General features: G+C 53.2%; 1 protein-coding gene and 1 long non-coding RNA gene across 2 annotated transcripts; both read right to left on the bottom strand.

Annotated features, from left to right (window-relative positions):
• Positions 1-754: 754 nt before the first annotated feature.
• CXXC4 (CXXC finger protein 4) lies at positions 755-21,276 on the bottom strand. Its single transcript, XM_055141034.1, has 2 exons — positions 20,073-21,276; positions 755-4,624 (listed from the first exon to the last, which is right to left on the bottom strand). The coding sequence occupies exons 1-2, from the start codon at positions 21,198-21,200 to the stop codon at positions 4,580-4,582; spliced, it is 1,173 nt and encodes a 390-aa protein (XP_054997009.1). The 5' UTR covers positions 21,201-21,276; the 3' UTR covers positions 755-4,579.
• LOC129405510 (uncharacterized) lies at positions 21,277-24,483 on the bottom strand. The gene is made up of 3 exons (XR_008630622.1): positions 24,016-24,483; positions 23,822-23,896; positions 21,277-21,426 (listed from the first exon to the last, which is right to left on the bottom strand). It is a non-coding gene; the product is annotated as an uncharacterized LOC129405510 (long non-coding RNA).
• Between the last annotated feature and the right edge of the window lie 3,218 nt (positions 24,484-27,701).

Below are 27,701 nucleotides of genomic sequence, written 5' to 3' on the forward strand. Positions count from 1 at the left end.
TTTCCATTGTTAGAAAAGTTTCATGTTTGCAACCATCTAAAGGACTTTCAAGATAGAAAACTGTTCTACATTGTAGTTTACAAGGCATAAAACAAAATTAGATCTTCGTTCTGAGACACAGTCAAATAAAGAATAAACACATTCACCTTTAAACAGTGAGCAGCTGGGGCTTACAGCGTCCCAGAGAGGGGGAGGGGAGGAGAGAGAGAGAAAGAGGGAGGGAGAGAGAAAGAGGAAGAGAGAGGGAGAGAGACAGACAGACAGACAGAGAGGCTCTGGGAGCACCCTGGGAGCAGCTGGGGACAGAATCTCGTGTTGTACAAAGGCCCAAGCACATTCAGGAATGTGCTTAGGAAGCATTCGAAGTAGAACTTCCATTCGTGGCCCGAGGGATTTGGAGCCACTTTCCTGGAACATTCACGGTGGAAGAGGAAAATGGGCACATTCATTTCTTCCTGTCTTGAGGTGACCTTTTAAAGATTTCAACAAAAATACCCCTTTTCACAGAAAAGTGAAAAGCATCATATTCTTCTTTCCTCCTTTCTTTAAATATACAAGAAAGACTAAAGTAGATTAGAAAAGGAAAATATCAGCCCAACTGGTATATTTTGTGAAAGATTATTAAACCGTATTCGTTCTGCTGACAGAGGGAATGTGTAGAGTTATAAATGTTTTATAAACAAAATGGCATTTCTCAGGGTCATATACTCATTAAAATCCCACCAATAAAAATGTGTTCATGGAAAAATAGAGATATTTTGAATACTAAAGTCCTTTATTCAACAACACAGAAATTTCACAAAAACAACTTTACTGGGCAAATTGAAGGTGGGGTGTGTTTTTTTTAGTATTTTTTTTAAGGGTTTTTTTTTTTTTACAATTTTGTACATGCCCCATAAGTGAGTTTCTTTAATAAATACACTGTTTTCCAAAACTGCTTTTTTTTTTTATAATTGCACAAGCATACATACACCTTACACAAGTTCTATCAGGGAGTGGGGTGGGGAGCGCGTGGCTGGGCGGCGACCTGGGAGGGCCGGAGCCCACGCCCGAGGCGCGAGGACGCCCCTGCGCCGTGGAAGTGGAATCCCTCCTCACACCGCGGCCGCCTTGACCCGCCAGGAACACAGAGCTCAGTGTGAAGCTGCCAAATTTAATAAAAACAAAATCGGAAACGTTTAGCTGTTCCACGGGCACCGACTGTTTGATATCACTGTGAATCTAACCGAGATCAAAGGCGCACCCCGGCTCTTGCACAGCCGCCTGACCCTCCGAGCGTGCGTGCGTTTAACCGCCTTGCTTTTCCCATTATTTGATTACAGATACCATCAGCGAGAGACTCGCTCTGCTTTCATATTAATTGGACAACTTAAAGGCCAGGGTTGGGACTGGAAGGGGAAGTTCCTTCCTCCTAGTGGCTGATTGACGGGTTCCTCTGTGCCCCCACGCCATGCTCCCTACTGGGGGGTTTGGAGGAAGGAAGAGGGGCGGGGGGGGGGGGGGAAGCCAGCCAGAGACACTTCCATATCCTCACAGACTGGGCGCGGCAGGGACAGGGTCACTCTTGGTGTTTGCTTTTCCAAGGACAGATGTGCGTGACCTTGCAAAGGGGCCTCCACCTGTACCCAGACAAGTGAACCCACCGGAACCCACTTTGGTCTGGGGGTCGGGAGGAGAGTGGTCTCTATCGTGATGTCCTGGTCTGCAGGGTGCCACCGGCAGCTGACAAGGAAGTGACAGGAAGTGGGTCATGACTCGAGGGACCCCTCCCCTCCCCTACTGTCCATGCTCTCCTGGAACTGTGTCCACCCGGGGTGAGGCTGAGCCCGAGCGGCCTCCCTAGACAGTTGGCACATGACGTGTGCGTGGACGCCCCCCACACGTCCCTCCCACACAGAGGTCTACATTCGGATCCCGCTCGTCTCCACCTGCCCTGGACGGAACAGGAAATGTGCACGAAAGCCACATTTTATTGGCATTTTGGATTCATGAAAAATGTAAACTTTCATAGCCCTCCCGCTGGGTTCCGATGAGGGGCTTCACGCGTCTTGGGCCCCTCGGAGGACGGGAGCAGAGAACCTCCTGCCTCGGGGCCGGCCATGAGAACTTCACGTGCATTCTACACGACAGAAATAGTTTTACCCAAAACATAAAAAAAAAAAAAATGGATGGTATAAAAGAACAACAGCGAGAATAAAAACAGTTAAGATAATTAAAGAAAAGCTACACTTGCCCATTTTGGTAATCAACAGAATTTTCTTTCATTAAGAAATTGAACTGACATGTAAAACACCACATTTTACAGTATACAGATTCATCAGTTGTTTAAGAAACAAACATACAAAACACATCGAGACATGCAATTGCCTTAGACGCCTCAGTTCATTGCTCTGACATGGGGACACCCCGTTCGTTCAGCGTGGCCTTACTGGGACTCCTTCCACCCTTGTCATCGGTCTCCAAACACCGAGGCCGGCGCCCCACTTGACGGTAAAGGTAAGTTGTCTCCTTCTGAGAATAATCAGCAAACCGGTTTCAACAATAAGCAAAATGAAGATGGAATAAGAAAGAACTCACATAGCTCTCATTGGCCCCAGGGCAGAAATAGAAACTCTAACTAGAAACCCTCCAAGAAATATTCATCCAGGAGAAAGCTATTCTGAAATTAACGTGCAGGGCATCGCAGTGTGTGGTCACTCCATCCTCTCCCGTAGCGGCCAGATGTAAGCCTCTCGGCCCTAACTGTGGGCCTGGCATATCTCTTCCTGGCTATGGCCAGCACCTGGACCCCTCCCGCCAGCACGCCCCTCCCCGACGTGAAGGCCATCTTCCTGCTTCCTGCTGGACACCAATCCCCTCTGCCACCACTCCCCACTCAGAACGGCCACTATGCTTCCCCCTGACTGCGCCTGGCTTCCTAGACTGCTCCGTCCTTCTCGCCATCCTCTCCTCTCCTGAGTTGTTTTCCTCTGCGTGAGCCAGTGTGCTCACATCTTTCTAGCGGGCTAACGGATGCCACAGGCTAAGGAAACTGGCTACTGGATCCAGAACCAAATGCCATGGCGTGTGGCGACTGACCCTCTAGCTATTTCTGCTAAATTCTGTTTTGCTCCTGAAGCTGGGAACAGTGTTTGTAATCTGGCCAACGTACGTTCTTGGGTACCATGTCATCACAGACCATCTCTGTACTGATGGGACATCCTCAGGGGCCGGGCAGCCCTGAGCAAACCGAGCCCCAGATCCGACGTGACGGCCAGTACAGGCCTGACGCATGTGGGCACCACGTGGGGCCTTGTACTCGCCACCAGCCTGCCCTGGGGAACGAGGCGTCCGGGCGACAGCAAGGGCCCTGGGCGTGATGGGACAGTCCATCCTGGAGGCTTCTGGAAGCAGAGGAGTCTCACGCGGATGTGGAGAATTATCTTCCGCTTAAAAAGGTACCGAGCCTCACCTCAGTGCTGGAGGCTCCGATGTTGTCAAGCTTTAAAACAAAACTATCCATTTAACAATTCAACATCATACATGGAACTAAACCACTTGGAAATGTTTTATTAAGTTGCTGTTTTCCTACCAAAAAAACCAAACAAACCAAAACAAAACATAAAAAAAAATTACATATAGCCCATGAGGGGCTGGGGGAAAAAAAAGTTAGGCATGACTTTCTCCTGCTAAAATAGGATACTTTATTCTGTATACTAGAAAACACTTTAAAAAAAATTTATACAACGGATTCTGCATCTTCCCACTACCCCGCGTACTCCGCCTGACAGTGCAACTCAAGACAAGTCAACTACACTAAGTATTCGGGAGGTACACCCTCTGTACAGCTCGTTGTAAGCAATGCAAGTGCATGACCACTACTCTAATACAGTGCTCAAAAGATCAAGTGAAACGTTCATGGCATCTTCCCTCTTGGAACCATACGACAGAAGGTATGGCCGGACACGCGCTCGTTTCGGAGTCTCCTACTCCTTGGCACCGAGTCCCGGGGAAGCTGCGTGGCCAAAGTGCCCGAAACGGCTGGCCGAGAAGAGTTAAAGCTAATATTTATTGCTCCAGGTTTAACTCGCAGAACCACTGTGGTGTACAAACTGTTAATCTCCATAGATGCTCAGACATGATTGTCTCCTTGTGTCTAAACACAGAAAATACAAGCCGCTATCTGTACAGTTTACAGTACTGAAACACATATATTTGAAGATGAAGTATAGATATGTACTTTGCAAAGATACAGGATTTTACAGCAGGGGTTTACCCAAACTTATTTTTTACAGTCACTTGCAAAATAGACAGCAACTTCACTAGGATAGCTAAATCACATCAAAGAAAGAACCAGAGGATCGAAAGGAAACAGCTGGCCGGTTCCCCAAGCTCCCAGATGAATTTTATACGTCTTTTTTTCTTTTCTTTTCCTTTCCTCTCCTTTTATTTTTATTTTTTTGAAGAAACCCCTATACATAAAATGAAAATAATATCTGGATATTTTCTTCAGTGGTGAACTAAGCAGTTTCTTAAAACAAGACATTAGTGTGCCTCTCACTTCCAAACGCCTTGCAAGTAAGATCTACTACTCTCAGCTTTAAAAGAACCACCGGAATGCTTCGGCGCTGGGAACAGGTGTTCTCTATAAAAAAAGAGCAAAAAACAAGGTAAGCTTTCTTTCCATACCAAGGTCAAATCAGATTTCTCTCCTGTACACGTCAGCAATATATTTCATCAGTAATCCACAACAGAGTGGCTTGTGCATTTCAATATTTAATCAAAAAGGTTCAACATTAGAAAAATTAGAAAGAATATTGCAACCCTTGCTAGTTTACGGAATATAATTATTAGAACACTTTGAACAACAACAGAAATACAGGAAGGGCAGCCCGGAACAGACACAGCAATCAGAGTCAAGGGAAGGCTCCACCTAAGGCCCTGGGTAAGAAGGCCGGCCAGAGGCAGCCTCAACGCTCTGCTCCACACGTACGCGCCCTGCGCGGGGCGAATGAGGCCGTCATTCTGGAAAGGACCCGGGAGGGCAGGTCAACAGGAAGTACTGCATTGATGTGGCCTCTGGCAATTCCCAAGTGCCTGCCACATACATTCTACATATATCTAGTGAGACTTTGACTGAGTAAATGGGTGTTCTTTTAAAGTCTGCATTTCCTGCAAATTAATGTCATACCCGAGACAAACTAACAGTAGCCAATGATGCTCAGTGCAATGGAAATCTCCTTCTCCCATAAAAATACCGCCCCGCCCCCCCCCCAGGAGTACTAAGCAAGCACCACGCGTACAAGCGGTTCTTTCAACAAGATGTTTACGGTCGCTGTGAGATTTTTTTTTGTTAGATAAGCGTCACACTATTTTTTTCTTCCTTAAAAAATTTTTTTGTTTTGTGTTTTTGGGCCATAGCGGGCAACGTTCGGGAGATGCTCACGAACAGCAGAGCTGGGGGACCACGTGGTATTGGGGAACAAGGTCGCAAAGCACGCTGCCCACTGAACATTCCTGCCCACTGAACTCGCGCTCCAGGACAGGTAAGGTACGGGGTCTTCTGTGACTCCGCAGCCCAGCAAGACGCCATGCCCGCTCCTTCACAAGCCTGCAGACAGGGATACATGCTGAAGGAATGCAAGAAACAACAGACGTATCCTCTGGCGGGGCAAATGAGAAAGCCTTCATTTTGTTCCTTACACCCATCCCACTGACCTCTGTAGAACAGGAGATGGGCGCTAAGGATAAATGAGTAAATATGTTGGCAAGCGGAGTGTTATCGGACTATCAAGAAAGGACAGAGAACACCTACTCACACCTCCACACATAGACACGCGTTATAAACAAACTAAGACAATTAGCAGCACTTGGATTTCATATTTCAGAAAACACATGAAAAATTCTACTATAAACACTATTAGCTTTTTAGCGGTTAGCTTTTATTTATTTTCTCACACATGATGTATTCGGTTAACACAGTCCTACTGTGGTTAATGTCATGTAAAAATAAAAGTGCTTTAATTAAGACATCCATTGCAATTTAAATGAAAAAAAAAAAAGAACTGCTTTTTCACTACCAGCACTAAGAATTTTTAGAAAAATTTCTTCATCAACACAATGAAATCTAAAATGAAGATGTTAAACTAATGAGATTACCACAATTTATCTAATCAAGTTTGCATTTATATACATATAAACAAAAATATTTAACCTGGGAAATATTTCCTCAAAGTACAAACAAAAGATGCACCATTCCCGGAAGACCGAGTCAGTGTTTCGCCCCCTTTCTCTGGCTGGCTCCTGGCTTCTCCGACACTGGCCCACGGCCCCAGCACTGAGTCTGCTGGGTGAGAAAATACCCTTCACCACTTTCTAAAATTAACCTTGGAAGGATCAGCCTAACAATTACATATGTTCGTTCCAATTATTTAATCACTAAAGGAACCATATGAATTAATATGAAACACAACAAGATTGTTCTAATATTCATACTTTACACACACATGCAGGAAATGAAAACTTGAGACGTTTCTACCAGCTGCTAACTTGCCGTCTGATGCCAACTGAGAGTACATTTTATATAAGTGTGCATACTTATATAAATGTAGTCATTTTTAACAAGATACATTTGATCCAAGGATATTCATGCAATTACAGATTCACATACGAGAAATAAACATGTGCATATATCGTCACATAGACTCACATTTCCATGTATAGTAGATGACAGAAAGATGCCAACTAACTAACCCATAGATGCCAACTGGAACGAGACTGGAAGCAGGCCCCAATAGAATCTTGTGTCTTGATAAACATGTGTGTTTATGAAGATAAACAGACACTACATGGCGTGCGTGTTCGAGATGACACGATTCCTTATGTCTTGGCCTCACACTACGATCCCCAGAGCCCTCTCCCGGGTGAGGGTTAGACACCGGCGGCTTCTGGACCTGCTGCCCGATTCCAAAGGGCGTGGTTGGGGGTGGGACACTCGTGCTGGCTTCCCGTGCTCTCGGCCCAGCCCGGCTGACTCTGAGACCAGTGGGGGTACCCACGCAGGAGCGCACGGGGGCCAGCCATAGGCTTGGAACCATCTTTTGAACAATCGCTTCCTTCGACTACGATACTTGAGATCATGAAGCCCAAAGTGATTAGATTTTAGGGACAGGTGGCCACAGCCCAGGCTTTGAGCACTGTGGGGTGGAGTCCCCGTGACCCTCGCCATGCGGGTGCAGGCACAGACAGGAGGTGGCCCCCCCTCAGGCTCCCTGGAGACCCCTCCAGGCCTGGCTGGATTCTCTTCAGCCAAGCGGGTGAAGCTTCTCTGTTGTTGTCCCAGGTGAGCCGCTTGCCGGTCGGGCTGTGGGGAAGGCTGTGTGAATCTGGGGACAGACCTTCCCCCAACCTGCCCACTACGGAGCCGTCGCATCTGAGAGGGGGCGGGCGTGAGCATTCCTCCACTGGGGACTCCACCCCACCCGCTCCCTTCGGGTGAGGGACACAGCGCCCAGCCGGGGAATCACTCCTGATGAGATTGCAGTGACTTTCTGCATCTCTGCGCTGCCTGCAGGAAATCGTTATCCTGAGTGACAGGAGCGCCACCGTCCCCAGGGGGAGGGGGCGGGGAGGCACAGACCGTGCGGCTGGATTGCCTCAGGGCTCCTGCAGGTGCCTCGCTGACAAATGCAGCCAGCTGTGCTCCCCGGGGCCGGGAGGGAGCCTGGTCCTGAGAGACCCCCGCCAGATCCCAAGCCACGGTCACGCTAGGAGAGAGGCCTGCACTTCTCCCTCAGGTGCAGCTGCTGCCTGAGGTGAAAGGATGGCATAACCCACACCAAAATGGAGCCTGCATTTAAACAAACAAAAAAGCAAAAATCTCAATTTCTGATTTATGTGGAAGAAATGTATTTGCTTGATCTTTGCTGAATCAACAACAAAAAATAATCAAACTACCTAAAATAAATAAGAATCCCTAAAACTGTCCTCTTAAGCATTGGAGCATGGTTCCTTTCTCTGGGGACCTGCTAAAGGCGTTACCCTCGGGGAGATCAGGCACCACCGTGTTTGTGAGAAGCCAAGGTCAAAAGCTGAAGATGGGGTTCCAGAGTTATACCTAGGAGGATGGATGGGGTTGGCGGATCACTCAGCAAGACTAATCACTCAAAGCTCGCTAAGAGTTTTCAAAGAGCAAATGAAACATAACTCTGGCACTGACGTTAACTTCAGAATGTCCAACATCATACACTAGGAACATGACAATGATACAACATTAGCAATTCTACACCTCAAGTGAGAGACTTCTCATATATGCTTCCGAAGGCCCAGATTTCTGGGCCTCCAGGGACCGTCAGAATCCTGCGGTGAGACAGAGCCGCTGAGACCACCATCCTTTCTACACCAACCGAAAAACGATTTCTCGCTTTCCCGTACCTCCTTCAGGAACTCTAATCCATCCTCACATCAAGAGAGACAAGACCTGCACAGGGCAGCCTGCCCACCCCCCCGCCCCAGGCCCCTGCTCTTGACGCCTTGGGCCTTACCACTAGAAGCTGAGGGGACTCCCGGTCCAGCCATAAGCCACTACTCCTGAGCTGACCCGTCCCACCAGCCGAGCTCTTAAGTAGGCACAGGGGACACGGACTCGGAAGATTACCAAGGGCCACAGTGCTCGCCTTGGATATTTTACCACGTTTTGTTCTGACGTCATCTGAACATTTCAGACTGTGGGATGCTCTGGATGAACACAGTGAACAAGGATTCCGATGGTGAGTAAAACCCTACCTTTTTGTCCTGATTTGATTCACAGTGCATGCAAAACTATCCAGTGATATAGGCTCACACACTTTTTACTGACAAAATTTCAAAAGCTACTGCAAGTGAAGACATGAGAAAGGATATTTACAATCTTTTAAATTTGAATACACACTTACAAATTAATACAATTCTTTGGATAGTATGGTCTAAAGTGATACCTAGCAAACATTAGACCCTTCCCAAAACATTTTCAGCAGAAATATTTTATACCCTATTTAAAAATAATATTTTATGATAAAAATAGTCCAGTAACTATAAAATAATCATTAGCAAGCACAGATATAGTACTGGTCAGTACAGTGGAGGAATAACTTCTATAAATGATCATCTGAAGTCTAATAGTTTACCGTTAGAATAAAAACTTTTACATCTGCAATTAAAAATATGCATTCATATAAGTATATACTGTTTCTACTTTTTAAATTACATATACCTTACTTTTTTCTCATTATAACATATATGTATCATATGATATATAGCAGATTCATTCCTTCTCATGATTCAGATTTATCCATCCTGTGACTATACAGGTCTTTGGCATACTGACGTCTTCTTAGCTGTTTAGCTGGGCAGTGCCCACCGCCCCCTCTGGCTGGGACATCAGACCTCCTGCCTTTGAGAAGGCTCTGGGAGCATCTCACCTCGTGGGTTTCCATGCTGCCCTTGGCAGCCTGGGCCTGGCTGCTGGGGGGCATGAAGGACGCTCCCCAGGAGGGCAGTCTGCGGCCACTGCTCCTGCCCTCTGCCGTGGGTGCCAGGACCCGACCCCGTCGGCCCGTCCAGCACCCAGCCCACTACCTCCGCTCGCTCTCTGCCACGCCATGGATCCACCCCGCAAGGCGCCCGTGGGGCAGTGTGGTCACCAAGGTGCCCAGTGAGGTCAACACTGGGGGGGGCACAGGCCCAGAGGAAGGAAGCAGCCCCCACGCCCCCCACGGCCCCCAAGCCCGAGGCCAGCCTTTGGATGAATGCTAAGTCGAACTACTTTTATGCTGACTTTGGTAAAAGCCACTTCAAACCATTTCATTCCAACAAATCCATGTGTACGCAGTATCACTGTTGGGTAGTTGAGTGATTAAGAGGTCTTTGGACATCTTCAAATAAGCAAAAATAGCCAAGTACCAGGGTAAGAGGTTCCACTCAATGATTCTCAGCAATCCACAAATTACAAAGGCATTTCTGAACATTTGTAGACTAGTCTTAGCCTCTTACAGGGAGCATTAGAGGAAATTAAAAATAACAAAATTGAGATAAAAAGCTAAATTTAGATATACTTTCAAAAGTAATTGAAATCTCAAGTTCATTCAACTTATCTTAGTTTTAAGTCATTCGTGTGTATGACTACAAGTGAATGGGAACATATATGCATACACACACGTATATAGTCTACATGACCAAGACAAAAATAAACAATTCTCAAAGAACTCTTAATGCCTGTTAAATGCAAAAAAGATCTTTAATTGAGATCAAGTCTAATCAGCTACTGAAACACAACCAACATTCCTGCGGCGACCAAGTTGTTGGGGAATTTTGAGAATGTCCATTAATTCAAAACCTGCCAGCTAAGTGGCTCCTCCTTTTAGAGAAAACAATATTGAAACAAAGCGAGGAAAGAGGAAGCGTGTAAAAATGACAAAGGGCTGCTTTACGACCTGCATAGCCCCGAGCTGACGCCGTGACCACGGAAGCAAACGGTGGAGCATCTCTTTGGCTATTATAGATCAGGTGACTCGAGACATTTTCTCCCTCCGTGATATAAAAAGTGAAAATAGTTATATTCAACGGAAAAGTATTTTCTCAGGGCAGGGCCTGTCGTGGTGTGGGTATGTCACTAGACCTTGTTGGGCTGAGACTCTTTCCTGGCCCGGAACCCAGGCAGCTGTAGGCCAGAAGCCACGGTGGGAACTGGGGGAGAATGCTCTGCTTTCTCTCCGCCAGCTGTTCCCAGTGAAACACTCGATGTGGTTCAAACTGTACTTCTGAGAATTATCTGTCGCTTTTAGATTTCTCCCAAACCTTGGCATTAAAAAAAAAAAACTGCAATTGATGTCAAACCCAAAGTTCAAATTCATAACCACTCGTTTTGGGCTTCTCCCTAATTTTCTTCTCAGCTAACAAAATTAAAAGGCACTGACCAAGCATGGCTGTACCTGAATCCCAGCAGCCACTCCACCGGACTCAGCACCGCGCCTTGCTGTGGCCCACCTGCCCCCGCCCTGCTCAGGCTCCGCCCCCTGTGCGGTTCCACGCGGCCCTCACTCCCCCTGACTGGGGAAGAGACGACTCTCTTCCCAGACACGGAATCCGTAGACGCACCCTACTCCCGTCATCTTCCCTGGACTCTGTTTGTGCGCGTCTCTTCTGTCCGGGAAGTTCTCCTGGGAACTGCTTGCAGCGACGCTGTTACCTTGGAACAGTCTATTTCCCATGGACGCTGCAGGCTTCCTAGCTCCCTCGACACCACCACTGATCTCGAGCACTAATTTCGGCATATTTGAGAGAATTAAAGAGCAGCCGGGGAGAAAAATACAACTGTTTTACCTGAAACATCATTTCCCACGGTAGTAAAGGGAAAGCGGCCCCGCCGGGTGGGCTGGGCGGGCCGAGGCCCGGGCTCACGGCCTCCTTCCGAAACTCCTGAGCCGCCAACACGCGGAGGCACCTCCGGCCACTGGGTGCGCCTGACAGTCCCTCTGCCGCCCCTGCCGGTCTCCGGGTCGCGAGCGCCAGACTGTCCGCCCTCCCCTCCTCGCCCTCTTCCCCGTGGCCGCGCCCTTTGCTCTACTCTAGTCCACCACGGGTTCGGAGCTGCTCATGAACCTGAGCTACGTGCTGAGTTGTTCACAAATGCTTGGAATGCTGTGGAGTCTCAGCACGTTCAAATGTTCGGAGCAAGTGGTCTCTTCTTGTTTCTTGGAAAATTCTGGAACACTGACAGAAAACGGAATACTGCAACAGTGAGCACTTGAATGAGCCGCTCGGGTGGGGAGCACACACGGTCCGTCTTTCTTCTCTCTAGCTGGGACAAAGGCAGGCAGGGCAGCGCAGCGTCACGTGACCTCTCCAGAGACGTGAGGTGCTTCCAGAACCTTCTAGAGCTCAGGCGTATAGTTTGAAAGGTCCATTTCTTGGGCTGAGAGTTAAACAGCAAGTAGGAAACAAAGCATCCCGGGTGGAGGACTAAGGAGTAAAGTCAGGGACTGTCCTGGGCACTGGGAAGAGAAGTCTCGAATAGAGGCACACTTGGCTTCCTGGTGTGCAAAAGAACCCGCAGCGTCCACTCCGAGCCGTGGCCAGCACGGGCTGGCCTGTTAGCAAGGCTGACGGACCCAGGCGGATGCGCTGGTTGGCCACGAAACACCAGCCACTGCTCCCGGGGAAGGAGGGGCCTCTCCCCGACACGCTTCGCCCCTGGTCTCGTCGGCGTTGTGCTAGTTGGAGAACCGCCCAGCACAGACCAGGCCCGCGGGTGGTGCACTCACCCCTCTGCCCAGCTCTCCTGACTGACCGAGGCTGTTCCCACAGAGCCTCATCGCGAACTCTGGGCCTCCTCACCCCAGCCGCCACCTCTCCCGTACTCTGTTCCTCTCCTGCTCACGTGTTGGCTTCATGGAGCACGGACTGGCTTCATGAGCCACACTCTGGTTTCATGGAGCACACAATGGCTTTATGGATTACATGTTGGCTTCATGGACCGTACATGTGCCTTACTCTGAGTGTAAATGCACAACTCTAGGGCAGTCTGACCCAGCACACACACTCTCTCTCTCTTCCCACCCTGCAGGGCATCCCACGAGGGGACCCCACGGAGCAGCCTGGAGAGAGAAGCCCCCATGCGGGGCTGGTTTCTGGAACGGGCAAGGTTCATGCACCTCCATTTGTTTTCCCTGGGTGGGAGGGAGAGCCTCAGAGCACCTCAGCGCTGAGTGGGAGGCTGCTTTAACGCCCCTCTCTGTCCTTCTTCACCGCCGGGAGCACCCCCGTCTTCTGGAACCAACACGGAGCTTGGCTCCCAGGAAGTCCTTTCCCGGGGTCGCTTCTCCACCAGCTTCACCTTCCGTGAGCACTGCGGGGGGGATGCGGACTGGCTGCTACTCTTTTCCAGCTCCACCTCACCTCTCTCCACTCTAAAAGCCTCAAGAAATAGATCTTCTGAATTTGCCAGGTTTGCGGAAATGCAGAGAAATGCCCATGACTCCGGCTGATCTATAAACACACGCCTCCCTCTCCACCAGCCTACGTGAGCGCTGTCCGTTTGGCACGATCAATCACACGAGAACTTTCCTCAAGTCCTTGAGCAGGAAACTGCCCATTCGGCAGCCCCCCTCCCCCCAGTTTAACACTTCACTTTCTCAAGAATGTCCTCCGAAGCATGGACTCGACGCAGATGAGGCTCAGCTGGGATGCCACCTCCCACCAGCCCGGATGCAGTTACACTCTGGAATTACTCTACCAGGTTCCCAGATAGATGAAAGAATAGTATCAGCTAAGACACCATCTGTTTCCCTTCGACTTCAGCCGAAGCTCCACTGAGCTGTGTCTCTGCGCCGATTCCCCAGCAAACTGCAGCGTCAAGGCACGAACGTCCGTCTCTGTGTGGATTCGCCCTCGTCGCAGCCTGCCGGACACTCTCCCTCTGGGGGCTGTGAGCCCTGCCGCGCTCTTAAGCCTTTCCTCGTGAGCACCCACCTCTGGGAAGCCTTCTCGCTAATATTTCCCAGAAAAACCCAAGTCTAGAAATTGTTTCTGGAATAAAAAGTGTGCACGTACTAGCCTTAATTTCATCAACATTTCTACTGAAGAACAAAAAGTATCTTTCCTAAAAGAACGTTTATGCGCCACAGAATCATTTCACTTTTGCACTCAAAATATCTATTTGTTCTTTAATTTCCTACACACACATGCCCTATAGATCCTATAGAAATATCCCTACCATTTTCAACAGCTGTTAAGAGATGTTCTCCCACCAGAATTCTTGCTAGGCACTTGCCATTCCTCTTACATGATTTTTTTTTCAACGAATTCACATTCGGAGTAGCCCCCAGTTTCCTACGAAGACAACAGTGAACAAGTGAAGGTACCACTCAGTACAGTGACATCCACACTCCCCGTGTCAGAAGGGCTGGAAGTGGGGAGGGGCGGGGGGGCTGGCCTCGCTCAGGTGGTCTCCCAGATAATCTGTTCAGGGGCCCCCTTGGTCTACAACGTTGCTACAGGAAAAAAGCAAAGAGATCTGCAGCGCCCAGCTTGTTGCCAGTGAAATTAAGCCAGCTTGCGGGGAACTGGAAAATTCAAATAGCCAGGAAACTCCCAGTCACCCAAACAGCCCACCTGGGCTTTCGTTTCTAGAAACTCCGAGGGGCCAGCTGCGTAATGAATTGCCTGGAAAACACAATAATCTCCTCTCCTTTGTCCTGCAGGCTCAGCACATGCAGGAGAAACCCGCACCCAGCAGCCTGCCAGCACACACAGCCTTCGGACAGCCGGGTGTCCTGTATATGGGGGACTTTGGATTCGGGGGTGCAGAATGGGGCATAGGTCCAGGGATGTGCTCCGGGGCCACTTGCTGGCCGCCAGGACAGGCTGACAGAAGTCCCTGGGTTCGGTGGTCTCTGAAAGTGTGATATGCAGAGGAGTTCCACTGAGGGTTTGCAATGAAGCTGCAACTTGCGACTCTCTCCCTGCACCCCTCCCCGCTCCACCCCTACACTGGCCCCAATACAAGGTCAGTTGTAAAAGAAAGTCATGTAATTAATATCCTATTATCTGCAGATAATTTATACTGATTTTGTATCGAGAAAATACATCTTTCATGGGAATTCTTGGAAAAAGTAATTGGATGCTTCATCATCTTGTGGGTAAGGAATGTCAGATGAAACAGAGGGGTTAAATACTAGGAAAAAGAAAAATTGGGGGGAAATGCTGCAGGCTCACTAAAGGCTGCTGGCTAAAGATTCTTATGCTCTTAAAACAAATTAAGAGAAAGCCCTGAAGTTTCACAAAGAAAGAAACATTTCTCAGAATGTTTGAGCGCGGAAGTTAACGAGCCTGCTGGGATCCTGTTAGCCCCTGCAGAGCTAAGTCCTCAACATTATTAAATGGCTGTCGCACGTGAAGTGCCGTGCGAGGTAACTCAATAAACAAGAGAAAGTGAAGGTGTGACAGAGGGCGGCCACGGCGGGCCATAGGACTGTCCCGCTTCAGAACTGGCGTCTGCGGGTGCCAAACACGGGGGGTGCTGAGGGCCGTACCCCAACCCCCCTCTCAGTCGGCAGTCTGCAGAAACCCCCTTGAGGGGGGCCGGAGCCCCAGGACGGCAGGAAGCTGTTTGCCCTGCACAAGGCCCACCAGAGTTCGATCCCCAGCATCCCACACGGTCCTCCAAGCACCGCCAGGAGTAACTCCCGAGTGCAGAGCCTGAACAAACTGCAGAACATCGCCGGGTGTGGCCCAAAAACCAAAAAAGAAAAATAAAGCAATAAGAAAGAACCCCTCTCCAAGCCCAAACGCCTCCTTCCACGTGAAGGCAGAGAAAGCGTGCAGAGGTGTGAGGGGTCAGCGGTCAGGGCCAGGAGCCAGCAGAAACCCTGAGCCTCGGAAACGGCCTTCAAGGGCAGCGTGCAGACAGCGCACTTTTTTCTGGAACTATCTATTGCCATAGCCAACTCATCTAACCAGGGATTGGAAACCACATACAGAAATTTTGGTAGCTCTTACCAGTAAAAGAAAAATTCAAAGCAAAGTCTTTTCTCCAGTTTGTAGAATTATGGGTTTCCCATAAATCTTGAATTTAACCTACTACTTAACTAGGTATTTTATATGATAGATATGTGCATTATTTTAAAATACTTGTATTTTAAAGATCACTAAGAAACTGATTCCTACCCAGCCCTGTGCAGCTGACTGAACATGAGAACCTTTTAGGCTTTTCCAAAAGCAATACTCAAATCCCAATTGTTTTCTGGTACCTGAGGTTGAACGCAAAAGTCAATGCATACCAGCTTCAGAAAGAGGAGTTTTAAAGTCAAACCAGTTTATTCCTAGGGAATTTCCACCTAACGTAAGACCCCCTCGCCCCTCTCAGTTCATCCTAGGTGGGTTGTTGGGCTTTTCCGTCTTCACGACCTGCAGACAGCTAAGTGCCTCGAGATTCCCAGGGGAAGGCCTTGCTCCACACCCAGCGGAATCAAGTTGTTCAAAAGGTGGGAAATCAAGTCACCCTCATCGCTCGCCCCCCTCACATACGCTGTCACCCTAAATTTCGAATAGCCAACTATTTTGGCCCAATTTACTTGGCTGCTTAAAATTTGTTTAATTCATCCAGATTGTATTTGGGTGATGGCTGAATTGCAAACAAACATCCTACCGGATCACGTGCCAGTGGGTATTAATTCCTTCCATTCTACTACTCCGAGTTGCCATCCAAAAGACTGCTTGGGTTCACCTGTTTGGCAGGTGGGGTGTTCCTTTTGCGATACTAAACCAGCCTGGCCCCTCGCGTTGAGCTGAGTGAGTCCCTGGGCTGGGCCGGAAGTCTCACACCTTGGCTATGATTCTTTGTGACAGCCAAAGCTGAACTTTTGGATTTGCCCTTTCCTTATGAAATTTGGGGTCTTTTCCATACTATACCCTAGTGTTAACCTATGTATTATCTTGTTCAAATTTCATTGAAAAGAAAAACTTCTTTTCTGTGGGTAGCTCGATATTTGCATTTTTAGATTTAAACAGTTCCACTGACATTTCTGATCAAACCAAATTAAAAAAAAAACTGATTTCTCCAAGTGACAAACGGAACGATGATGAGATTAAACTTTTGGCCAAACTTGCTTGTTAGCTCCTGCTTGCACAGTTCAGCGGCATGCCTCTCGCAGACATTTCTCTGAGGTGCAAGTGACACCAACTCACCGGGGACTGCCTAGAACTAGGGCAGTGGGCACAAACAGGGTGCCCAGGGCCCAGTGGCCAGACATACAGGACACGGGTCTCCAGTCCCGAGATGTTCTCCTGAACAATGACCAGCTTCCCTTGGACACTCCAAATACTGCTCTGAGCACCTGGCAGCGTGCATGCCCCCGCCCGGCTGGCCCCGGGGCTGGGTGCTGGCCGGAAGGCAGAGCAGCAGCAGGCCTGGGCGTGGCATGTGGAACTGTATCCCTCAGCTAATGGAGGGAGGCGGAACTGTGTGGCCTCTAATGCTGTCCCCAGTGACCGGTCATGTCACCAGAGCCGTGTTCAGGGACCAGAGGCTGGGGCTGCCCGAGGGACACTGGGATCTCTTGAGCCTACCAGGCTGGGAGGGTTAAATCGTTCGATTTCGCAGTGAGAAAAGTCACTGGTCCACACATAAAAGCTGGGGGTGGGGGCGAGGGGGCAGCTGCGTGCGCGAGCAGGGCGGCTGCAGAGCTGACCCCACGGTCCGTTCACAACCTTCTTGAGAGCTCGGGACCAGGACAGTCGTCACTTCGGGGGCGCGTCTCCTGGGTTGGTTTTGTCAAACAAGAGGTCTATGGCCTCGACAGTAACTGCTTTGAGCTTTCTGTGATGCCTTTTGATACCAACGCACCTGGTCACGCAAACCCACAGAGCGGAGCCCACAGGAAAGCGAGACGTTTTGCGGACAGGGTTCGACGGGATGTATCCTCAAGAGGCGGCTTTAGAGCATTTCTAAGGCATCAGCTGTTTGGACGCCTGACTACGCTGGAAACGTGAAAACAAGCAAACCCGCTTTCAACGGAAGGCGCGAGAGGAGCGTCCACACGTGCCCAAGAACCGCGGCAGGCCGTGGGACTCTGCCTTGATTTCTGTTCTCTCACGCCGAACACGTGCCTAGGCCCCTGGGAAGAGACTGGCCACACCAACGAGAAGAGCGACGGCCGTGGCCGGCAGTCGTGGGAGACCTCCGCCACGCGGACAGAGCTAGAACGAGGCCTGCTGGGCGCCCACGTGAGGGACAGAGCAGGGATGCGGATGACACGCCACCGAAAGCCAACCCACGGCGAGCTCGGGACGCGTGGTGAGGGGCCCGGATCCCTCGAGGCCACGAGGCCCCGGGGGCCCCCCAGCCTGCTCCTGTCACACCCGCCCGCACTTGCGCGGGGCTGCCCTCTGCCAACACCCCTCAGCAAACCACCCACGGCTGGGCCCAGGCCAAAGGGACGACGCCTTTTCTTTCTTTCCACTAAACCAAAGTCCCCCGTGGCCTCCGCCTGAGGCAGGCCGGCCCTCGGCTCACAGGGCTTTGTGGAGAGGACCCACTCGGCACCCCAGAGAGACAGGCGCCCCGACGGCAGAGCCCGCTTCTCCGCGTCTACAGAACGTGTGCGTGGGGTCTTGGAAACCCACCAACCAGAAGGCTATGGGGTCCCGTGATCACAATGCCTGAGCTCGGTGGGAAACTACGGAAGAGAAGGAAAAAGGAAGTGCATGAAGTCCTCTGGGCCTCGCGGTCCGTGGACAGCGGGCAGCCAGGCCTCAGTCCCAGCGCCTCGGGCACCGGTGCCCCGAGAAAGCCGCTGGCCCTGGGCGGTGCAGTGCCGCCCTCCACCACAGACAAGGATGAGCGAGAGACGGGGCCTGCGGCCCTGAGCTACACCCCCACACAGCACAGGCCACGGAGGGAGAGACGAGCCACTGCCTCCTCCCGCTGAGCGGGACCCCGGGACCCGGGGCCGGCTGGACCCAAACTTCCCAGGGGCTTTACAGACCTGCGGACTCTACAGTAGATCCACCCGAGGAGAGAGTTCAAGGGCTGAGAACAAAGGTCCTGCCAACCAAGAGAAGCCACGGGCGGGCAGTTAGCACAGTCTTGTAACTGCTGTTAGCGTGCCTCAAAGGAAGCTGCCCGAGAGAAGCGTTCAGCACCCTGGGGTCCGGGCGGCCTGGGGTGGGAGAGCCGCCTCTCAGAGGTGGCACTGACGTCTTGGAATCCCAACGCGTTGCCTGCTTTGACTTCCACTAGTGATTCAACAGCCAAACAACCCCCAAACAACACTTGTCTCATCTGCACCGGAATTGGCCCTAGAGATTTCTCAGTGGCCCTCTGCTCAAGGGGACACCTCAGGCAGTGCTCACCCTCTGGACAGGAGTGCAGGCGCCCTGACACCCACCTAGAAAGCCACACTCATCCTACAGCCTGCCCACTGCACGTGCCCGGTCCAGGTGTCTGCACGTCAGCCCTTGGCCTCTGACCTCCCACTGGCTCTCCCGGACACCCCCCAGCCTGGCCGGGGCCTTTCCACCCGGCCTTCCTCAGCAGGCTAACTGAACACATCCGCCAGACACCTGTCTTCGTGTTTAACATAATGAACAGCCTAATTGACAATTACTTCAGTGCTCATTTGTACACTGTTTTTAAGGGCAGAAGGAAGAGGGGACCCCCAGTCAGTCTGTGACCCTCCTGATGGGTACCTACCCGCTCCTGCTTGGTGTCTAGAATAACTTTGTAAACACAAAATGGTCACACTGTCAAGTGCAGAAGCCCGAGGGGGTCCGTGGGCCAGCTGTGGGAGCCCTGCCTTTGGGAGACTGCGTGGGACAAGTGTGAAATGGAACCGCCTTGTCCCCTCTGGAAGGGACCTGATTCTGGGAGCATCCCCTTTCAGACTGATGGGAGTGTTCAGCTTTCTCATGCTTTCTCAGGAAAGAAAAAGAACCCAGAAAAAAAAAAAACAACAAAAAAAGGATGTGCAGAGCATAAAAAGGGAAGAAACATTTTTCTCATGAGGAGGAGAAAAACCACCACAGAAAACCGCTCTGGAAGGCAGAAAGATTCCCCCTTTGAATCCAGGCTTGCTTCGGTGCTGAGAGAGAGAGAGAGAGAGAGAGAGAGAGAGAGAGAGAGAGAGAGAGAGAGAGAGAGAGAGAGAGAGAGAGAGAGAGAGAGAGAGAGAGAGAGAGAGAGAAGAGAGAGGAGAGAGGAGAGAGAGAGAGACTGAATGGGCACAGGGCTCCTGGTGGGTTCTCTGCCTGGGGACGGTGCGTCTGGGCACCTGGGGCGCGCCCTGCCCATCCTTCCGACAGAGGCTTTGGACCAGCACCAGGAGGGGGGCGGGGACTGGACGTGGAACTCGGATGCTTCGGACCAGTGGACCAGTGGCACGCGCTCCCCCGGGAGGGGAGCAGGGGCGGGCGCCGCCGGGGGCGGCTCACAGCCCGAAGGCGGCCTCGGGGAAGGGGGGCTGCATCTTGAAGCCCGACAAGAAGCCCTGCAGCGGGGTGGAGAGGGGGCTGAGGAGGGAGGGGGGCAGCCCGGGGAACAAGAAATCGTCTCCTCTGACCTCTAGCGAAGTGCCCGGTTTTTTCTTGAGCTCCTCGCACTTCCTAAACTTGCAGATCTGGTGTCCGGTCTTGCGGTTCCTGCAACTGCTGCAGACGCCGCAGTTGATGAGCCTCTTGCAGGGCACGCAGACCCCGCAGCGTTTCCGCTTCTTCTTGGCGGGGTTGGCGCCGCCCGCGCCCCCCGCCGAGGCGGACGACGAGGACGCGGCGTGGCCCTGCGGGCAGTCCGCCAGGTTGGCGATCTGGAAGGCGCTGTCGGTGACGGCGGCCGAGGCGGCGGCGGGCGAGTGCAGCGCCGTCATGACGATGACGCCGGGCGGCAGCGAGAGGCCGCCGAGCGCGGGCAGCGCCGAGAAGGTGCCCACGCGCTCGGGCAGGTTCATGAGCTCCGCCTCGGCCGCGCCGCACTTGAGCTTGTTCATGCACTCTCCGGCCAGCGGCCGGCAGTGCTCGGGGGCCAGCGTGGACAGGAAGTTGGTGTTGGCCATCTGCAGCGCGGGCTCGGGCGCGCAGCCCGCCTTGGCCAGGCGCGGCGCGTCGCTGCGGTGGTGCAGGCCGGCCCGGCCGCCGCCCCCCGCGCCGCCGCCGCCGCCGCCCCCCGCGCCGCCGCCGCCGCCGCCGCCGCCGCCGCCGCCGCCGCCGCCAGCGCCGCCGCCAGCGCCGCCGCCGCCGCCGGCACCGCCCCCGGCGCCCCCCGCGGGCAGCAGCGCGGCCGCCGCGGACGCGGACGCGGAGCCGGCGGCCGCCGCGGGTTTCCGGCCGCCGCCCGCCGCGCCCGCCGCGCCCGCCGCGCCCCCGGCCGCGCCGCCGCTGCCCCAGAGCATGGCCGTGGCGGCCGCCGTGGCCGCGTTGTCGCAGTTCCAGGGGGCCATGCCGATGCGCGCGGCGGCCGCGGCGGCCGCGGCGCTGCCCGGGAAGATGGGGGTGGTGATGCGCGCGATCTTGGCCGCCTGCGGGAAGGCGCCGCCGCCGCTCTTGTAGAAGGACGTGGCGAAGGAGCGGTAGCGCTCCATCTCCGAGTTGTAATCCACCAGGCTGCCCAGCGCGCCCTCGGGCAGGTGGCTCTCCTTGGGCAGCCCCGGCGCCTCGGGGCCCGGGCCCGGCTCCACGCAGACGTTGGTGTTCATGGTGCAGGGCGGGAAGAAGGGGTGCAGCGTGGAGGCGGGGGCCGCCGGGCCCGGCCCCGGCGCGCGAGCGGGGGGCGGGCGGGGGCCGCGCGCGGGGGCGCTGGAGCGGCGGGCCGCGGGCCGGCGCCGCCAGGTGAGGCCGCTTTATTCCTCCCGGGGGCGCCTGTCCACCGACGGCGACGTCCCCGGCTGCGTCGTCCCGGGCATGATCCTCCGACCGGCACCACTAAAATAAAGAAAGTCATTCCAGCGGGCTGCGCCGGGGCCGGCGGGGCAGAGGCGCGGCGCCCCGCGCGCCCCCCGCCCCCCGCCGCCCCCCGCGCGCCCCCCGCGCGCCGGCAGCCCGTTTCCATAACAATCGGCAGGACGTGACCCCCGGCCGGCCCATCCCCCCGCGCCCCCCGCCCGCGCGCCGCGGCTCCTCCCCCCCTCCGCCCCCCCCCTGTTCTCGTCGCTCCGGGGAGAAAACGCGTCCGCGGCGGGGGGGGACCCGGGGCAGGAGGCGGGACGGGGTGCGCCCCCGACATGCACACCCGGGCTGGGCGCGGGCCGGGGCAAAAAGCTCGGACGCGGGCGGCGCGGCCTGGCAGATGCGCCCGGGGCCCCGGCGGCCCAGGGCCCGCCAGGGAAAGCGAGCAGGAAATTAGCAATCGGAGTCCCGGGAAAGTCCACAATGCGCCCGGCCGCGGCTGCAGGCGAGCACAATGCGGCCGGGAGCGGCCGGGCCGGGAAGGGCGACCAGCTGCCGCGGCCCCGCCGCTGTCTGCCGTCATTAGTTGGGATCCCTGCACAGCTGGCTCTGTTAGGGTCTTAATTCAATGGACCAAGGACAGGTCGCGATTGTACAAGCCATTTGGCGGTGGGGCTTGATGGGGCCGGGGGAGGGGGGGGACCGGGTGGCGTTCTACTGGCTTGAAAGAAAGGAACGAGAGATGGACTAGATCTTTTTAAAAATAAGCATGCAGGCAATGTCACAGGTTTTCAAGCAAGCGCCTGCAGCCTCTGGAAGAATATTCCCAGCCATCCCTAATGGAGAATCCTGGCTCTTCCCAAGACAAGAGGGAGGGAAGCATGGGACTTTTTTTTTTTTAACGGTATTTTAATAGTCACTGGGTTTTTTTTCCCCATTAGATTAAAAAAACGGGGTGTGGGGAGGGGGTTGTCCCCTTAAGGTGCTGTTCATCTGAAGAAATAACCACCATTACAATGATGTTTTTTTTTTTAGATCTTTATAAGAGGAAAGTTTGGTGTTAACTAGGTATTTGCATTCATCTCTTTGCTTACAGGCCATTATTATGCTTTAGGAAGAGGTATTTTAGTTGTTTATTACAGAGGGAGAGGTACACCATAGCCTTTTAAAAAGTAAAGCAAAGACAGAAAGTATATATTAACATATAAAACCCGTTTCTTTGTTCCCAGGTTTTTTTCCCCAGAATATCTTTCTGTGACATCTTTTGAAGACCACATCCTGGTCTAGAATGTGGCGTTCAGGGGATTCTAAATGGGGACCCAGTAGTCTCAACTGCTCAGTTCAAACGGATATCAATTATAGTAATTATGCTTATAATTAGATTAATGAACCATTTATGCCCAAACTCCAAGTGCAAAAACTTCAAGACCTACTGATGAGGTGCCCTAAAAAGAGGGGTTTATGTAAACAAATCCCTATTAGGCAAAGTAAATCAAGATAAGGCACCTCACCCCCGGCCGGATTAGGCGCTGGCAGGCAGCCTTCAATCACAGCCGCCCCGACCTCTCGGGAACCACCTCTGTGGTTTCCATTAGGGGGAACTGCTCCCTTCTGAGGTCGGCTGGCAGTACAAAGGGTGCCCCCAAAACGCTCCTGGCTAAATAGTCTTGATGCTCGGGAGGGGGTGGGGGAAGACACAGCAAGAATATGCAGATAGCTTCAGTTTCTGCAAATCACATTCGAACTGCAAGACCATAATAACTGCTACTCAGTCGAGACGAGTTTCTGCCAACCACGCATTAGACAGCACCACACTGAGTGCTGGGGGAATTTTCTCGACATTTTAGTCTCCTGACCTCGTTCCAAATAAAGAAATAATTTCAGGTCCTCCTTCCAGAGTATGCCAGTGGTGTTTCCAAACACCAGCTTCCCCGCTTTTCTTATCACCATGCCCCCCCCCTCCCCTTCATCCCTCAAGGTTTGATGCCACCAGGAACTGGAGAAACCGATTGTGCCCAGTATCCAGGTCATTATTGTTTAATCAATGCATCTCTGGAGCATGAAAAAGGTACCTAAGCCACAGCTATTGTTTGGGTTGCCTTTAAAACACAAAAATCACATCCACACACACATCCACAAATAACTACAGTTCTATTCCGGAGCTAAATGAGCCCTCAGACTTCATTCTGCCCTGCCTCCACACAGTGTGGCCGGACAAGCCTGATATTGTACGCCTGGTCTGCCAGAGACAGAGAGATCAAAGGTCATATTTAACATTCAGGAGGAGGGGCGGTGCGGATTAATTAATAAATTAATACAGCACGTCTTTTGGTGCTGGAGTCCGGCATTAATAATCTACTTTGACAATCCCCACGGACAGCAAACATTTTCAGAGCAAAAAGCCAGAGAAAGAGAAAGAACAATCACTTACCAGTCTCTTTTTATTTGGGGAGCCTTAGAATTTGCAGACGCTGCCAGTCTGCCTTTAATTAGTTGCACATCACCCCTAACACAAAGAAACACAAATCCAGATGTGTCGTGGCAGCTCCCAATTACAACTTTAATACTTGTAAACAAACTGTTGGGGAGGGGGGGGAAATAAATATGCGGATCAAAAAAAAATACCTGTAAATGGCTTTTTTTTTCTTGTTGCAGAGAGGAGGAGGAGGAGAAGATGGTGTTAGTGGTGGGGGCGGAGAGGAGGAGGTGGGGGGGGCGCGGCGCCGGGGCGAGTGTGTGTGTGGGAGCCGGGGCGGCTCTCGGCGGTCTCTCCCGGCGCGGTGCTCTCGGTCCGTCTCCCGTCGCCGTGTGCGAGGGCGGAGGGAGGGAGCCGGGAGCCTGTGTGCGCGGCCGCCCCCTCCCCCGCGCTGTTTGTGTGTGTGCGGGTGTGCGGCGGGGGAGGGGCGCGAGGGGCGGGGGGCGGGGGCGGGGCGGGGTGATTGGCGCGAGGTGAGCAGGACGCGGGGCGCGGGCACCCTCCGACGATTGGCTGCGGCGCGCGGGGGAGCCGGGGGCGCACGCGGCCAACGCTGCGCGCCCCGAGCCCGGCCCGGCTCCCCGCGCCGCCCGCGCCTCCCGCGCCGCCCCGGACGCCCGGCCGCGCCTCCCGCGCCTGCCCGCGCCTCCCCGGGCGCCCGGCCCCGGCTCCCCGCGCCTCCGCGCGCCTCCCCAGACGCCCGGCCGCGGCTCCCCGCGCCTCCCGCGCCGCCCCGGCCGCCCGGCCGCGCCTCCCGCGCCGCCCCGCGCCTCCCGCGCCGCCCCGGCCGCTCGGCCCCGGCTCCCCGCGCCTCCCCGAGCGCCCGGCCCCGGCTCCCTGCGCCTCCCCGGGCGCCCGGCCCCGGCTCCCCGCGCCTCCCGCGCCTCCCCGGGCGCCCGGCCCCAGCCGCGGCCCCGGCTCCCCGCACCTCCCCGGGCGCCCAGCCCTGGCGCGGGGCCGCGGCACAAACTTGCCCGGGCTCGGGGCCGGGCCCCGACCGCCCGCGAGGCCGCACTCGGCCGCCCCTGGCCGCCCCCGGGGCCGCTCCCTGCCTTCCCCGCCTCCCCGCGCAGCAGCCCCGCAGAGCGCCCGGGGTGACGCGGGGGTCCCGGCCCCACACCCCGGAACCGCCCCCTCCCCCCGCTGCTCCTCGCTCTTCCGTCTGCTAGCCCCCACGGATTAATTACGATTTTTTTCAACTTTCTGTCCTGTGTTTAATTCCAAACGAGCACGCTGGTATCTACATGGATCTGTTTTATACCAGTCTGGTTCCCTGACAGAGGGCGATGGAGTGGCGGGGATAGTTTAATCATTGGAAGATAAATCTTTTAACCACAGGTCAAATATAAATAAAACTCGCTCATAAACGCTGCTATGAATTAACTTTTTCCCTGCTGCCGTGAAGATGAGATATTCCCGGATGCTCGGTGCCTTGCTATTAACGTGAAGCGTGCTCCCCTGCACAAGGCTGCAGGATTAGATAGGAAGATCGCAATCTTTTTTTTTTTTTTTCAAGAGAAAATTATAGTGGCTGATGATAAGTTGGACGGGAGATCTGTTTCGAATTGTTCAAAGCTGTGCTACCCTAGAGTAAAAGTTCTGCATAAAAATTAACCCCCAGATTGTAGAACAATTCGCTACTCTAGTTTCAGAGAGTGGGATACATTGTTTCTTTAACAAGGCATTTGCAACTATTTTGTATTTAATGTTTTCAGAGGTGGGTCTGGCCACGTAAACAACTTGCTACCCACGTGGCCACAGGGTCACTGACACACAGCCGAGAACCGGGACCCCGCTGGAGAAGGCCACAGAATTGAGTGGGTGGTCTGGGCCACTGCTCTGTCCCGTCTGAGCGGTGGAGCCGGTCGTTCGCAATTTATAGGCAACACAAGTGGGAAGTGACTTAATTTAGTTTATTGAGAAGATATTTCTATACTTTTGTTAGTACTTGGTAAAAGTAATGGAGTTTTCCATCCATTTTTTTTTTTTAGCTGCTCAAGCATCATCTGCAATTTTTCAGCAAAAGGTAGAGACTTTAATCCTTGAAAAGAGAAAGCCAGGAATTTAAACATCTTTTCAAAATATTAAAAATATCAGGCCAATGACAACATTTGATATTTGAAAATGAGTGATTTTTGAAATAAAGCAAGTCATGCTTTCTTGTGCCAATTTTACTGTATTTTTCAGAATGCTTCAAATCCACTTTGAAAATGCTACCTCGAAGGAGGAACTGCATAATATTTAGTCCTAATCATTAAAGTCTGGGCTGCTATTTATGACCCAGCTGTCTGTGAGACGCACTGATATTTGGGTGTTTGCAGAGGTTTATTTCCTCCTTAGGAGATGGAGTCTGGCTTCATTTTCACAAATGGGAAGCTGCGGCCTGTAGAAATTCATCTGGATCATAAACTTAGGATCATAAACTTCAGATGCCCCAGCCCTGCCAGGTGACCCCTGAGCACTGCTGGATGTGGTCCCCAAACAGAAACAAACGAGTGAGAATGCTTGCGCTTTTATCTGCACGAGGCTCCTCACCTGGCCTCTCTGTCCATTACTGATAAATCGATGAACACTCCCTGCATCCTGGAACCTGAACTTTAATTATGGCCGCAGTTCTGCCGCTAACGCGACATTAATTGCACATCTGCGCGGTCAGGACACCCACTGCTTGCCCTTGGGGGATGGACTCCGACCTGAGGCGGTGAGCTGTGGGCAGGGGAGCCCTCTCTGGGTCTCTGCGGCGGCCTCCCCTGGGGTGGCGCGGGGGGTGTCCAGCGGCCATGGTCCAGGCGGGCCCCTGCCCGCAGTGCCCGCAACAGCTTCCAGCTTTATCCGCAGCCGCTGCCCAGGCCTTCCCCCTGGTGACCCAGTCGCCGACACTGGCCAGGTCCCCCCTCTGCCGTGCCTCGATTAATCTTGGGTTGAGAGTCACTGTCTGTCATGGATGACTCCCAGGTGCCACTGGAAGAGACCCAAGAGCTCCTTGCTCTGCTCCGGCCACGTTCCCGTGGGAATTTGGCGGCGGGGAACCACCCCCTCTCAGATCTGGGGCCTGGTTTGGGTTGGAGACTTTGCTGTCCCTGAGGGGCTGGTTGTACAGAAGGGGCCGGAAGGCCCTTGGAGGTGTGACCTCTCCTTGCACCAGCTGCTCAGGGCCACTTGCTGAGCACTGGTCCTGGGGCCTCCCTGAGGGGGGACAGCGAGCTGGCCACTCTCTCTGAAAGTGCTCCCTTGGGAGCAAGGGTACTGCCCTCTGCACTAAGTACCGCCGGATGGAGGAGTAGCAGCTGGAGAGGCACCACAGACCACAGGGCCCGGCCAGGCCTTGTAGGGCAACTCGTCTGCACCCTGCTGGACCCTGCAGCCCCAGGGAAGGGGCACGTCCGTCCAACAGTGCCCCTCTCTTCTCTGATCAGTCCGATTTGGGGAGCTCATCTCCTAAGACCGAGAGTTTCCTGCCCACACAGAAGAGCCTGGCAAGCTCCCCGTGGTGTATTCATACACCAAAACCAGTAACAATGATGGGTCTCATTCCCCTGACCCTGAAAGAGCCTCCAGTGCGGCACCGTTGGGAAGGACGAGTAAAGAGAGGCTGCTAAAATCTCAGGGCTAGGAGGAATGGAGACGTTACTGAGACTGCTCGAGAAAATCAATGATGAACGGGATGACAGTGATAGTGATAGAGTGATACAGTAACGATACAGTGATGATACAGTGATACAGGGATGATACAGTGATACAGTGATACAATAACACAGTGATCTCCTAAGACTGAGCTTAGCTGGTGGGGGCGGTCACACAGTCTTAAACCTTTGCAAATCAGATTCAATATGCC

Source organism: Sorex araneus, chromosome 6, assembly GCF_027595985.1.
Source record: "Sorex araneus isolate mSorAra2 chromosome 6, mSorAra2.pri, whole genome shotgun sequence".
Classification (NCBI taxonomy): Eukaryota; Metazoa; Chordata; class Mammalia; order Eulipotyphla; family Soricidae; genus Sorex; species Sorex araneus.